At 35.5% G+C, this 15,019-nt stretch overlaps 1 protein-coding gene across 1 annotated transcript; it reads left to right on the top strand.

The window, feature by feature from the left end:
- The first annotated feature begins 2,620 nt into the window (after positions 1–2,620).
- On the top strand, positions 2,621–5,621 carry LOC141697810 (serine hydroxymethyltransferase 4). The gene is made up of 4 exons (XM_074502355.1): positions 2,621–3,362; positions 4,367–4,757; positions 4,907–5,008; positions 5,104–5,621. The coding sequence occupies exons 1-4, from the start codon at positions 2,685–2,687 to the stop codon at positions 5,346–5,348; spliced, it is 1,416 nt and encodes a 471-aa protein (XP_074358456.1). The 5' UTR covers positions 2,621–2,684; the 3' UTR covers positions 5,349–5,621.
- Positions 5,622–15,019: the final 9,398 nt, after the last annotated feature.

Here is a 15,019-nt window from a genome sequence, read left to right as displayed (position 1 = left end):
ATTTATTCTGAACTGTTAATATTACTGGATAAATAGTATTTCTGAATTGTTAATTTATGAGAGGAAGGGGTCATTTGTTAAATCTGAACACTAATTCTTGAATTGTTCAAATTTTGAACTAGTGGTTAATCTAAATGTTGAATAACTGATATTTTTTGTTAATTAATATTAAATTTCTTTGAATGATAAAACTATTAAATTTTATAATATTTTATTAGTGTACTTCATAATTTTATTATATTATGTATTAATTTAGATTACGAATCGTTGTAATGGTAATCGAAAGAATTAAATTTTAAATTAGTTATATGAAATTTTTAAATAAAATTAATGTTGGAAGTCATCGTTAAATATAATAAAAGTTAAATTATTGAAGTATATCGATAATAAAATTAGTCTCTAGTAAAAGTTAATTGGTATAACTTAAAATAATAGGACGAAGACAGAGTGATGGGTGAAAGTGAATGTTTTACCATGACCGGTTCGGTATTCGTTCAGATAAAATTGTGTCATCCTAATGAATGAAAATTCAATCAAATAGTCTGAATGGGAAAATACTAACTCGTTCATTTGGGCTGGTTCATCTATAAACAAATGGGGCCTAAATACGTATTGATTTAGATGAGCATAATTTTTTTTTAACATTAACGCAGAGATGCACAAAAGTTCACCGGGCCGGATTTTGACCGGACCTTAAAAACCCCGGGCTTTTTGGCCTTTGACTTTGACCGGGCCGGACTTTCCGGATATGTCAGAGCCCGTTTGGGTCCTCGAGGCGGGCCTAATCGGACTTTTTTCGGGCCAGACTTTTTTCTAAATAAAATCGGATCGAGTATTATTAGAGATCCGAAGAATACATGTGTTAGCAACTAGATCATCGTAAAAATGTATTAGTTTACATGGAATATTTTATGAAAACATTACTTCGTTGAAAACATTTAACTTCGGCAAAAAATAAACATGTTTATAGAATAATATGTTTTATCATTGTTATGATAACAATGATATCCAAATATTCATAACAATGATATCCAAATATATATAGTGTACTTATTATATCTTCTTTCATTATTTATGCAACGAAGTATATAAATAATATTATTAATCACAAATATGTAAATATGTATGTGTTTAAAGTATTATTTATATTTATAGTAAATGTGAATTTATAAATATATAAGAAAATATATTAGAATAATCATATTATAACCGGGCTTTTTCAGGCTTTTAATCGGGTCGGGCCGGGCCGAAGCCCGGGCTTTTAATCGGGCCAGACCGGGCTTTGCCTAAAAATATAGGGCTCGTCGAGGTCCGAAGCGGGGGTCGGACTTTCCGGAAATGTCAGAGCCCGTTTGGGCCCTCGAGGCGGGCCTAATCGGGCTTTTTTCGGGCCGGATCGGATCGGGCCGGATCGGATCGGGCCGGACTTTTTTCTAAATTAAATCGGATCGAGTATTATTAGAGATCCGAAGAATACATGTGTTAGCAACTAGATCATCGTAAAAATGTATTAGTTTAAATGAAATATTTTATGAAAACATTACTTCGTTGAAAACATTTAAGTTCGGCAAAAAATAAACATGTTTATAGAATAATACTCCCTCCGTCCCTCCCAAATGTTTACATTTGGGTGGGGCGCGGAGTTTAAGAAAAATGATAAAATAGTGAAGAAAAGTTGAAAAAATGAGTAAAGTAGTGAGTCCGATTAATATTATATGTATAAAATGGGTATAGTGGAGGAAATCAGTGGATGTAGTTAATTTAAAAATTATAAAAACTTTACTATTTTTGGAAAATTTTGAAATGTAAACAATTGGAAGAGACATCCCAAAAAGGAAAGTGTAAACAAATAGGATGGACAGAGGGAGTATGTTTTATCATTGTTATTGTTATGATAACAATGATATTCAAATATTCATAATAATGATATCCAAATATATATAGTGTACTTATTATATCTTCTTTCATTATTTATGCAATGAAGTATATAAATAATATTATTAATCACAAATATGTAAATATATATGTGTTTAAAGTATTATTTATATTTATGGTAAATGTGAATTTATAAATATATAAGAAAATATATTAGAATAATCATATTATAACCGGGTTTTTTCGGGCTTTTATTCGGGCCGGGCCGGGCCGAAACCCGGGCTTTTAACCGGGCCGGGCCGGGCTTTGTCTAAAAATATAGGGCCCGTCGAGGTCCGAAGCTCGGGCCGGGACTGGACCGGACTTTGATCGGGCCGGACTTGACCGGGTTTTGGCCGGATCGGGCCGGGCCAGATTTTCAGGCCCGGGTTTTTTGTGCGTCTTTACATGAACGTCCGAGTGATATATATACAGAGAGACATAAATTAATTTTAAAATTCTAATTTAATAAATAAAATACCGTGCCTAATGATATAACTTCTCTAAGCAGCATATATTTCAAAATTGTTTTGGTAAAAGGAAGGAAAGGGTAAAAACATTTTGATTCACCAACCTCGTTGCACGAAAGTACCCTCCTCTCCCCACCACCAACAACCCAGATCACAAAATATCCCCACAACCCGAGGGGCAAGAAGGTAAATTGAACAATCCAACACGCCTTTAAAACCCAACCTCCCATCCTCATCCCAATCTGTGCAAACCCCCCAAAACCCAAACTCTCCTCCTCCATTTCAACTCCATAGAAATCCATGGATCCAGTAAACACATGGGGCAACTCACCACTGGTACAAGTGGATCCCGAGATCCACGATCTCATCGAAAAGGAGAAACGCCGCCAGTGCACCGGAATTGAACTCATTGCCTCTGAAAACTTCACTTCTTTCGCCGTCATCGAAGCCCTCGGCAGCCCCCTTACCAACAAATACTCCGAAGGCATGCCCGGAAATCGTTATTACGGTGGCAACGAATTTATCGACGAAATCGAAAACCTCTGTAGATCACGAGCCCTCATTGCTTACCGTTTGGACCCCACCAAATGGGGTGTTAATGTCCAGCCTTATTCCGGCAGTCCTGCTAATTTCGCTGCTTACACGGCTGTTCTCAACCCTCATGACAGGATCATGGGCCTTGATTTGCCTTCTGGTGGCCATCTGACACACGGCTATTATACTTCTGGCGGGAAGAAGATATCCGCTACTTCCATTTACTTTGAGAGTTTGCCTTATAAAGTCAATTCCACAACCGGCTATATCGATTACGACAAGCTGGAGGAGAAGGCTTTGGATTTCAGGCCTAAGTTGATTATTTGTGGTGGTAGTGCTTATCCTCGAGATTGGGAGTATAAGAAATTGAGAGACGTGGCTGATAAATGTGGAGCTCTTTTGCTTTGTGATATGGCTCATATTAGTGGCCTCGTTGCTGCTCAGGTATTGTTTGTATTTTGCTTTGTGTTTTATTATATGGACTTAGATCTGGAGTTTTTGTTAAATGTGAACTATGATGTGATCAATACGTTTAAAATAGTAATGTTTGGTTGGAAATGGAGTTGGATCTAGGTTTTATGATAATTTTGTGTTTTGATTTGTCTACTATGACTATGAGTCATAAAACAAGCTGCATTATAGGAGACTAGAGCTTTGTGTAGTGTAGATTTTTGGACAACATTTTATTTATATTTCGTAATTCCTACTTGTTTTATTTCTGCTTCAGATACTTTAATTTGGTTGGGTGGGTTTTAGATCTGGTTCTTCTGTAGAATATGAGTACATACGCCTTGGTTTTTTGAGAGTTTTGTGGTTGATATTTGTGCACGAGATGCATTGTCGGTCAATTTTTATAATGAATGATATAGCTTAGCTGTTTCAGGATTTGGAGCCAGTTATTGTTTCTGAGATTTAGGATCCGCTGTCACATTTAGACGTGCCGTGTCAAGTTCTTCTGCGATTGTATAGGATAATACAGTTATTGAATTAGATACAGGAAAATTTTCATTTTTGTGACCACCAGATTTTGTTGCTCGCATGTTATATTGGTTTTTAATCATGACTTCTTCAGGTTCTCTACCTTCCGCTTTTACCTTGTCATTATTGATTTGTATATATTATTGTTATACTTGCAAAAGTTTACTTTGTTGGTAGAGATCCGATTTGAATGTAATAAGCTTCTTACAGCATCTGAAAAAAATTATAATAAAACTAAATCTGTATCTGATCTAAATCTAAATTATTATATTCAACAATTCAAATTATCAGATCTACATCTGGTCTTATTGTCTTAGTTAGATCCAAGCTCAGTTCTATTGACAGATTATTTTGGAAATCTGTTTAGCTAGAAAGTTTGTGAGAAACATGTATGTCGCATTTGCCAGACTGGATAATCAAAAATGCACAAGCTACTGCCAATATCTGATCATAATTTTTCCGAATTGTAGGAAGCTGCTGATCCCTTTGAATACTGTGACATTGTCACAACCACAACCCACAAAAGTCTGAGGGGTCCCAGGGCTGGAATGATTTTCTACCGCAAGGGGCCTAAACCACCAAAGAAGGGTCAGCCAGAAAATGCTGAATATGATTTTGAGGACAAAATCAACTTTGCCGTGTTTCCATCTCTACAGGGCGGTCCTCACAATCACCAGATTGGAGCCTTAGCCGTTGCCCTCAAACAAGCCGCCACTCCTGCATTTAAGGCATATGCCAAGCAAGTTAGGGCTAATGCAGTTGCCCTTGGAAATTACTTGATGAGCAAAGACTATAAGCTAGTTACTGGTGGAACTGAAAATCACCTTGTCCTTTGGGATCTTCGCCCTCTTGGATTGACTGGTAAAACATTTAAGTTTGCATAGTTCTTTGTGAATAAATTGTTTTTGTTATTCATTACAATTTATTTAGTATGCTAATAATTTGATTCATTGAGGAAATCACCAGTAATGTTTCATTGCAAACTTATTTATTTGTTGCTGATATCTCAGGCAACAAAGTTGAGAAGCTTTGTGATCTTTGCAACATCACTGTTAACAAGAATGCTGTATTTGGTGATAGCAGTGCATTGGCTCCAGGAGGAGTCCGTATCGGTATGGCCTGTTGATTGAGTTGATGTTTTATACTGTTAGCTAACATTTAAATAATATGTTGTTGAAGTAGAAAAATATTTGGGTTTTCTTTTCAGGTACCCCGGCTATGACTTCAAGGGGTTTGGTTGAGAAGGACTTTGAGCAGATTGGAGAGTTTCTTCATCGTGCTGTTACCCTCACCTTGTCGATCCAAAAGGAATACGGCAAGCTCTTGAAGGACTTTAACAAGGGTCTCACAAACAACAAGGAGATTGAGGAACTGAAGGCTGATGTTGAGAAGTTCTCGTCGTCTTTTGACATGCCTGGGTTTTCAATGGCTGACATGAAGTACAAGGATTAAGTTGGAACAATCACTTACAAGTGTTATCATTCATATCTTTTGTTGTGTTTGAATTATAAATTTTTAGAGTTAAAGTGAAAATGTTATCTAAAAGGAAATAAGGTTCATGTCTTGGCCAAATGGGTTTTGAGCTTGTGGGGTTGGCATGTGAATTTTCGGCTATTAGAAAGCATGTAGGTAATTTGGAACGGTGTGAACACCTCCAAAATATGTTATGAATTGTTATTGCTTCGTTTATTTTTCCTGAATATTGTATCCAATACTATTGCTCTACCTGTATTGCATTAATTTACAGCTGAAAGTAATTTCAGATCAATTGGTTTTTTATTTTTTCAATTTTTGGGCGGATCAGTTGGCGGTTGAAGGCTGTCAATTTGTCATTCAAGTATCAAAACAGTGACAAAATTATTAAGCATATGTATTTATGAAGGATTCTGGCCCCGATAATCATGTCCTTGTTTTTTTAAATATATGATTTTGGGCCGTGATGGTGGGATCAACTATCCAAAAGGAATTTTTGGCGGAGTAATTAAAATGATGGTATTTTTTAGCTGGGTGATGATGTCAACAACAAGTCTTAGATGATGGAGGAAGAGGAAAACAACAAGTCTCTAAGACCGTGCTTACAAAAAAATTGACTACAACAGTGACTACAACTACTGAGAGACAAACTTTGACAGTCATAAATGCTGATGAAACTCAAACTAGTATGGAGATAGAAGCTGGTGCTGAAACTAGTCAGTTCTTACAAATACTGAAGTATAAAGGTAGAAAGATAACTCTTCATTACAAAGATCCTAGACTTCCAACATTTGATGCTGAAGTAGTTAGAAGAGTATTTGAAAGAGAATGTTCAGATGTTGATATTGAGCAAATCAGACAGCTAGAAGAAAATTTTAAATCGCTAAAAGTTGATGCGGCAAATACTGATGCTGTTCTAATAAATGTTAAATTCCTAGAAGTACAGAGACCTAAAGACAAGGAAATTATAATCAAGGAAGTCAGTCAATCTGCTGATGTGGAAAGACCTGTTCTAAGGTCTTAAGCTATTCTTAATGCTGACAGGAGGTATAAGGGGAAAGAAAAGATCGGTGAACCTTCAAAGCTTGATCTGGAAACCTCAAATACTGATTCTTATGGCTCAATCACCGACAGAGCTCATGTTGAAGACATTCCTGTAAAAACTGATATAAGTATGAAACTAACCTCTAACATTGCTCAAGTTAAGAAAATTGAAGAAATAAATGTTGAAGTTCAACCAGTCTCAACCTTTGATAATACTCATGTTGAAGACATAATTGATCAAGAAATAAAAGCTGATTATCCAATTCCTAAAGAAGACCCAAATTCTGATACATATGTCTCAAAAGCTGATAAATCAAATCTTTCTCTTGATGATAAGAAAAAGCTGTTATGGAGCAGTAAAACACCAACACCAAAAAGAGATTCTTTTGAAGCAAGAATGGCTGGCGGAAAAGGTGGTTTGGGTTTTTGTTATTCCCAAACAATCTAACAAAGAATTACAAGGGGGGGGGGTTGAATGTAATACTGGTTCCTTTTTTATTTTAAGAACCGTTCTTTCTTAAGTATATATAACTATGTTTGATTTGGCTAAAGTGCGGAATGAAAGTATTGAAGAAATCAAAAATAAAATAATCAAATACAAGTATTTAAAAACTTTCTGGTGGATTGAACTTTTCACCAGAGATATATATATAAAATCGAGAACTCTATGATGCAAGATTTGAACACAGCTTCTTACAAATAGAACTTACAAAGAACATAGAAATTCTTTACGGATACAACTTTATCTATTTATCTAGTAAATTACTTACTTACTTGATTCTATTCTACTTGCTACCATTAGTTTATATATCATCAAGTTACATGATAAAAAGACAAACGATTAAGAAAAAATGTTTCTAAGTCTAATTACATGCTTCTTCATTTCTCTATACAGCATCTTTGAATATCTTCAGGTTAGCATGAAAATGGAAATGCTTCTTTGTTCTCTAAAACCTGTAAATAGGCTGCCACATTCCATTTGCATTTAATCAACCCATGTGACTATCAAGTCACGATCAACTGCTATTTGAATTAAAACATCCGCTGAAACTTCATTGGATCATACGTTGAAACTGTGTTGAATCATCCGTTGAAACTTCACTAGATCATCCGTTGAATATGACTTGGGTCATCCGTTGAAGTCTTGTAGAATCATCCGTTGAAAGTCTTCCATAACAGTTAACTCTATTTCACTTATGCAAAATTACAAGGCATCTAATATTTATAATTAGCCAACCTATTTTGCATATCAAACTAGTGGTCAACATGACTTTGAATATCCTACGACTTCTAGATCTTTAAGGTATTGTAGAATGCAGAATTGTGTTACAAGACTTATTGATATATAAGCTACTCTCTCAACGGATGTTAAAGTGATCATCCGTTGAAAGCTACAAAATACACTAAATTAAATCTACTAAGGTGTTTTGTTTAACTTATCATCAAGTACACAACATATTCCTAACAATCTCCTCCAATTTATGTCTACTGGAATTGTAGGCATAAATTAAGAAAAATTGATGATAACAAAATACCTTATGAATACAGACTGATTTATAGTAGATAAAATTAACAAGTGCTGCAATTTATTGAAAATTATGCAGAGGAAGGTTTATAGAGAAAGCCATTCTCAAGGTGCTCCTCTAGACTGAGCAAATATAACTTATTTCCTTGACTGTCTGAACTTCTTTCCCAATTTCTCATTATTCTCTTCAATCTGGTTTTGAAGTTGCCTGTAGAATTCAGCTTCATCTTTATTAGTCTGATCCAGCAACTTTTGCAACTCCAAGAGAGTTTCAATGCTTGAAATCTTTAGCTGATTTTCTAATCTGAAGAATCTTCTGATGCTCTTCTCATCCTTGAACTCCATTATCCAGTAAAGCCTCAAATGCACTCTATCTCCATTGTAGGGAATAGTTAATACTCTTGGGAGTGCATTTGGGTTTCTCCTGCTATTCATTTTCTCCTCAATTTTATTCAGTACCATATTTTTGGCAACAATGTTGAACCCAAAGTTCTTCTTTATTGAGGAGAAAATCTTTACTAGAACAGAATAACCTTCATTGAGAATTCTGTGAAGAGGCCAAGTTAGCTCTTTCCACCCTTATACCTGAAGACCAATCTCTCAGGAAGATGTTTATGAGCATCAATAGCTCTTACTTCTTCTAGCTCATCTAGATAGAGATTTAGTTCTGAAAATTCCTTGATGTCACAAATGAAGAGTTGATCTCCCTTGTTGACAGTTGGTTTGGGTTTGGCTAAGGATTTGGATTAAAGTTTGACATGTTTGGCCTTTTTGATTGCTCTTTTCTTTATTTTTCTTGGTTTGGTTTGAATTGGGATGTTTAGACCAGGGAGTGGCAGGCTTTCCCAATCTATAGGTTCATCCTTGGGTATTATGGGTTCACCATAAAGTTTGTATCAGAATAAACCTTGAATTCAGCCTGTTCCATTGTGGGCATGGCTGGTTGACTTGAAGTGGTAGATTGGGTTGGCATGTGTTCTTCCTTGTCTTCATTAAAATCCAGCTTCCTCTTTGGTCTGAATTTCAGTTTTGGTTTCTTTGTTTGCTTTGGTTCTTCTTGCTTTTCTTGATTTAGAGACTCAGATATCACAGTTGGCATTTCAGATTCTTTGGTTGCAGGCTTCTTAGCTTGGTTCTTGGCATCTAATATAACGACTCGTGTATTTTTAAATTATTTAAATATGTAATTGTGGAGGTATTAATTAAATAAAATATGTGTCTTGGTTTTGGCAGCAGTGTGTGAATATATACTAATTATCTGTGATTGATTGGTGTAAAGGATTGGAATGTGTAGTTAAAAAAAATTGAGTATATTGTTTTGTTTTATTTTTTTTAAAGGTGATTTTATTATAGTTGTAAATCCGTAAATATTTGGATTGTCTCTAAAATTATTTTTATGATTTTATAATTCCAATAGTTATTTTTGGGATTTTATAAAATTTAGAAATCAATATTTCATCAATTATTTAACCCTGTGTGATTTTCTGATTATGTTTACTGGTAAAATCTGTACTTAATCCCAGATTTCTTCAAATATTATGAAACTCATATTTATTTAAGTTTGGAATATTTCGAGAATTTTAAAATTATTTTAGAAATTTTCGGGATTCATTTCACCCGCGCGTTGTTTCGTTTATTTGTTAAAAGCGGGTATAAAATTTGTTTCAAAAATTTTCTTAAAATTTCAAAATTTATGTTTCTGTAAACTTCGAGACATTTGTAATATTTTAAGATTATTTCCGTAATTTTCTGAATTCATTTTAAGTGCAGCTTAAATCGTAAATTATAAAATGCGGGTATATCGTGTGATCCAAAAATGATTTAAATTTTTTTTTTTAAAAAAATTATTTTGTTAGTTTTCAAATATTCCGAAAATTTTAGAATTATTTAGATAATTGTTGTAATTTTATTTGCACGCATTTTAGTTCGTTAAATCACAAATTCTGAAACGAAACTGGCAGGCGGGCATAGATCGTGGACACGTGGCACAACTACGTGTTAACACCTCAACCATTCGGGGATTCGTGGCAGTGTCCTGTTGTTTGATTAAAAAAAAAGAAAAAGAAAGAGAGAAGCCCAAAAGCATCAATTACGCCCTGCATCTCTCTCGACCTGATTCTCTAATCTCCTCTCTCGGTTCTCGTCTCTCTCTGTTACTCTCACCACTTCTTTCTTTTTATCTTTTCTTTTTCTCTCTATTTCCCTATTTCCCTGTTTCCTTCCCGCCGTTGCTCAGTTCCTGTGATGGTGGTCGCCGATTTTCGGTTTTCCGGGTTATTTTTCCGGTACCGTCGCCATCCTGCTCTTATTTCTCCCTATACGGTGTCCTTGTCCAGCTTTTGGTATATATAGGAATATATATACTGTGTGTGTATGTATTGTGCGAGTGTGTGAATGGTGTGAGTATTTGCGCACGGTGGCGCGTGCGTGATGGTGATGTTGTGTGATAGCTGCTGTTATTGTTTTGTTTCGGTTAATGATGAATTCATTTTTTTTTATTTTTATTTTTACAGGTTGTGTTTGATTAATATTCGTGATGTGCAAATGAATTTCATGCGGAAATTTTATTATCGATGGAATTTATGTTGGAAACCCGAAATTAATCGGGTACCCGTAAATTTTATCGTCGTCGGCAATGAGCCTCGGCAAGCCGACGGTGGACTATGATGTTTATTCTGAGTCCTAATATTTTAAAATAAATAAATAGTTCGTGAAATTATTTTTGAAACGAGAATTTAATTTTACATTAAAGTCGAGTACGTAATTTAGTTGACTAATTGTGATTGGATTGATTGTTGGGTTGAACTGGTAGTTGGAATTGTGGTTGTGAATTTGTTTATTGTTAGTTTGACGTCGATTGATGTATCGACGGGTAGTCCGGTAAACAAAGGAAACGCTGTCCGATTTTCGGAAAACTGAATTACGCAAATACAGAAACGTATCCAATGAATATTGGGACGTCGAGAGACTATATATCTATGTGTGTGTTTTATACGAAACTTGATTGTATGATGTGATGAAATATTTTTCTAAATCAATAACCCTGATTTCGTAATTTAAGAGTATAAGTATTTTTCGAAAACGAACACTGAACCGATTTTCGAGAACGTGAACCCTAAGTGATACGTGTATTATTATATGAAGTATGTTACGAGTCGGATTTTGTTAACGTTCGGGTAGATTGTTAGCGAGGATATATCAAGCATAATCAAATGTCTAAGTTAGGATGTTTCGACCTTGTAGGTTCTAGTCGGAATGCCCGAGAGTTGGAATTGGACGAAAGATAGTCGGTGGTGTTAGGTCACACTTTCACTGTAGAGGGGGTGAATACAGTGTTTATTACAATCAAATCAAACTTCAAGAACTTTTGTAACAGAAAACAAACTTTATTGAAACAATAAACTCTGTTACAATCTGGAACTGTTATCTCTCAGTGATGAACAAAATATCACGAGAGCTGCTAGAGTTACAGTAAATAATATTCTCGATAATGATAACACTTATAGTGTAAACCCTATGTCTGTGTTTATATACTACACAGTTACAAGATAATCGCTAATTGATATTGAATATAATTCTGCTTCCTAATATATATCAATCAGATATCTTCTATTCCAAGTATTCCATTCTTCACGGAATTCCTTCTTCATGCATATCTCTTCTTATGTTTATCTTGATCTTCTTAATTTCAATCAGCTACTGTCCTTATCTGATCGTCCTTCAGCACTTAAGTTCTGATATCTATCTCCTGATGACATAAGTACTGATATCCCTTAAGTTCTGACGTCCAGTATAAGTACTGATCAGTTAAGTACTGATTTATTCTGTTCAAATAAGATCTGAAATCTAAACATAAAACATATTAGCCATGACATTATCAAATATATCTAACAATCTCCCCCAACTTGTAAATTAGCAAAATATACAAGTTTAACAGATATTTGATGATGTCAAAAACATTAAGTACAAATGCATGAGAAATAGACAAGATAACTACAACTTACAGTCCTTAAAGCTTTTACCAATTCAACTTCTGATAACAACTTTGGTCTGTATACACATCAGAATTTAAGTAGTTGTAGATCTTTGACTTGGCTTCATCATTTTCTGATCTCTCTGATGTCAGGAGTTGTTATGAGATAATTCTTCAACAAACATTTCTCAGCATATCTGAGTTCATCAATCATTCTCCGTTTGACATCTTTAAGCTCTGCAGTATCTTCACCAGTTTGAAATATTGCAGCTCTGAGATCATTAATCTTTGCTTTTCTCAACTCCCGATCTAGTCTTATGACATAAGCTTTGTTAGACTCTAGATTGAATTCAAGCCCCTTAATACCAAGATATGTTCTGATCTGTGCAGTATTAGGCTTCATATCAACAATATCACCATTGTGATTTCTGTACTTTGGAACATATCTGCTGTCAGACTTAACAGAATAAAGCCTTTTCTGTCTCTGAATCTGTTCTTTCAAGTAGTTTGCAGCAGTCTCTGTTATTCTGTTATCCACTTGAAGTAAGAAAAGTACATGCTCCAATTCTTCAAAATACTTCAAAGGAATGGCATTTTGTCTTATATGATAAACCCTACCATCTGTCATGAAATACAACATGATGTATTCTTTCAAGTAGGTATGGTAAACCATCTGTACAGATTCTAGTTGATTCAATCTCTCAGGAGTTGCTCCAATACCTGGTTCACTCAAGGAAGTTGGATCATCGGTAGTGTTGTGTACTCTTCTTTCATCAGCACTTCCCAATCCAGTTTTATCTCTAGCTTCCTTTCCAGTAACTACTCTTGCTTCAAAACCACTTGGAGTAGTCTTCAAAGATTGAGTCTGTTTTGCTTTAGTGAATCCTGGTAGGAGTGTTTTAGATTTATTTTCTGATATCAAGTTAACTTGAGCACTGTCAGAGGTTACTTGCTTCTTCTGAATATCAGAACTTATAATTTCTTGACTCTGAACAACTTGAGCCATGTCAGAGGTTGTTTTAAGAACTTTTCTTGAAGTCAGAGCAAGATCATCTTTTCCATCAGTAATTTCTTCTTCCTCAGGAGGTACATAAGGCTTGATAGGTTCACCAACCTTTTCTTTACCCTTGGATCTTGGATCTATCTGTGGTTGTGATCTAGCCAAAGTTTCTTCAGTATGTATCCTTTCTTTGATCACAATGCCTTTAGGTTTTGGAAGTAACTTTTTACCAGAAGCTTCAGATTTAGATGTGACTTTCTCTGATTTAAGTCTGGCTTCTTCTTCCTTTAAACTTTCCAAATCCATCCCTGGATTTTCTTGAAGAAATAACTGTCTTGACATTTCCTCATCAAGATCTAGAAGTTCATCAGAACTTATCCTTTTACCAGCAGCAGAACTTATTCTTTTCCCAGTATCAGAACTTGTTCTGTGACTAGCTTGTCTTGATGTAAACCTTCTACCTTGAATATGACCACTACCCATTCCAGAGTTTCCTTGGTCATCTTTTCCATCATCCTTTCCTTGCAGTGACTTGTTGGTTTTGCATTTGGACTTAATTACCTTCTCCCCCTTTTTGGCATCAGCAGGTAATAAAAGAGAGATAAGTAGTTCCACTGAGGTCTGGATTTCAGTAAGTTGCGATTGCTGAGAAGCTTGATTTGTCAGAATTTGATCAATCTGAGCTTGTTGCTTCTCTTGAGTTTTCTCAATATAAGCAACCCTGTCAATGGTAGTTTGGAAGAACTTTTTCTTATCAATTTTCCAAACTTGTTCCTGTTTGATAAAGTTCTCCTGAATCTTGTGTAGCTCTGCATGAGTGTTGGAATGAAGACCTTGTAGATGTTTAGTACTCAATGCAGTGACTCTAAGCTGGGTTTTAAAATCATCAGAATGTAACATTTCATCAGCTTTAGTCAAGTGCTCAGCAAGATGTAAAGCATTTGGAACACATGAAACTGAGTTCCATTCCTTAGTCCACTCCTGACCTGCAGGAGTTTCACTCCAAGGTACTGGTGCATCCCTGATAACAAACTCCTTTACCAGTTCAGACTTAGGAAGAGTCAGTGGAGGAGTATGTCCTGAAGGACCTGCTTCATCAGCATCTACAGTTGTAGCAGCCTCACCAGTATCTCCAACATTTGCAGCATCAGAACTTAGAGAATCAGTATCTTCTGATAAGACAACTGTGTGAGTAGCAATGGAGGCTTCAACATCCTCTAATTGCTGATCTGATACTAAGTTCTGATCAACAGCCATATCCTGATGCTCACCTAAAATCTGATCATCAGCATCTTGATGCAGAGAAGGTGTTAGTGATAACTCAGGAGTTTGAACAGCATCAGTAACAGGTGTTGTGGAAGGATTATTTGCTGTTGGAGCTTCTAAGAAAAGTATTTCAGGCACAACCAGGTTCTGAATATCAATTTCAGCACTTGTGCCTGGATCAACAAGAGACATAGAAGGTGAATTAGCCTTGTCAGATACAGGTTCCTGAGATGGAGTTGATGGAGAAGAAGTGACTGGAGCAAATTCCTTGTCTTGTGAGATCAGAGATTCCTGATCCCCTTCCTTAGCTGCTTCCTCCTCATCATCTGAAACTGGCCTTTGTGCCCTCTGTTTCTTGTACTTCCTTGTTGATTTGGATTCCTTGGGAGTTTCAGGAACCGTCATACGTCTAAGCCTCTTGAGAAGCCTAGAACCCCCAATTGCAGAATCCTTCTGAGAAGTTGCCTTCTCAGCTTCATTTACCACAGGTAAGTCAAGTAAAGGGTTAGACTGAAAAATCAGAACTTAGACCTATACCAGAACTTAACAGTCATCAGAACATAATGTCTTAACTCGAACAAGGAATATCTATCTTAGTAAGTTTTCATACAAGTTCTGAGTTATAGTCTTCAGGACTTAATCATCAGACCATATGACTAGAACGTGTCCTCAGAATTTGTGCAAAAATGACATAATGACTGTTTATCTAAAATAACATAGACCACCACAGAAATTTTCATCATTCAGATGGAGTGATTAGTGTGTGCATTAAGCTAAATAACAGACAAAGAGTAAAGTCTGATCTACTTCAGTACATCTTAGAAATAAGTCATAATTAAAAT

Source organism: Apium graveolens, chromosome 11, assembly GCF_009905375.1.
Source record: "Apium graveolens cultivar Ventura chromosome 11, ASM990537v1, whole genome shotgun sequence".
In the NCBI taxonomy this organism is placed as follows: domain Eukaryota; kingdom Viridiplantae; phylum Streptophyta; class Magnoliopsida; order Apiales; family Apiaceae; genus Apium; species Apium graveolens.
The sequence above is the reverse complement of the archived record's forward strand: the minus strand, read 5'-3'. Positions and strand labels throughout refer to the sequence as shown.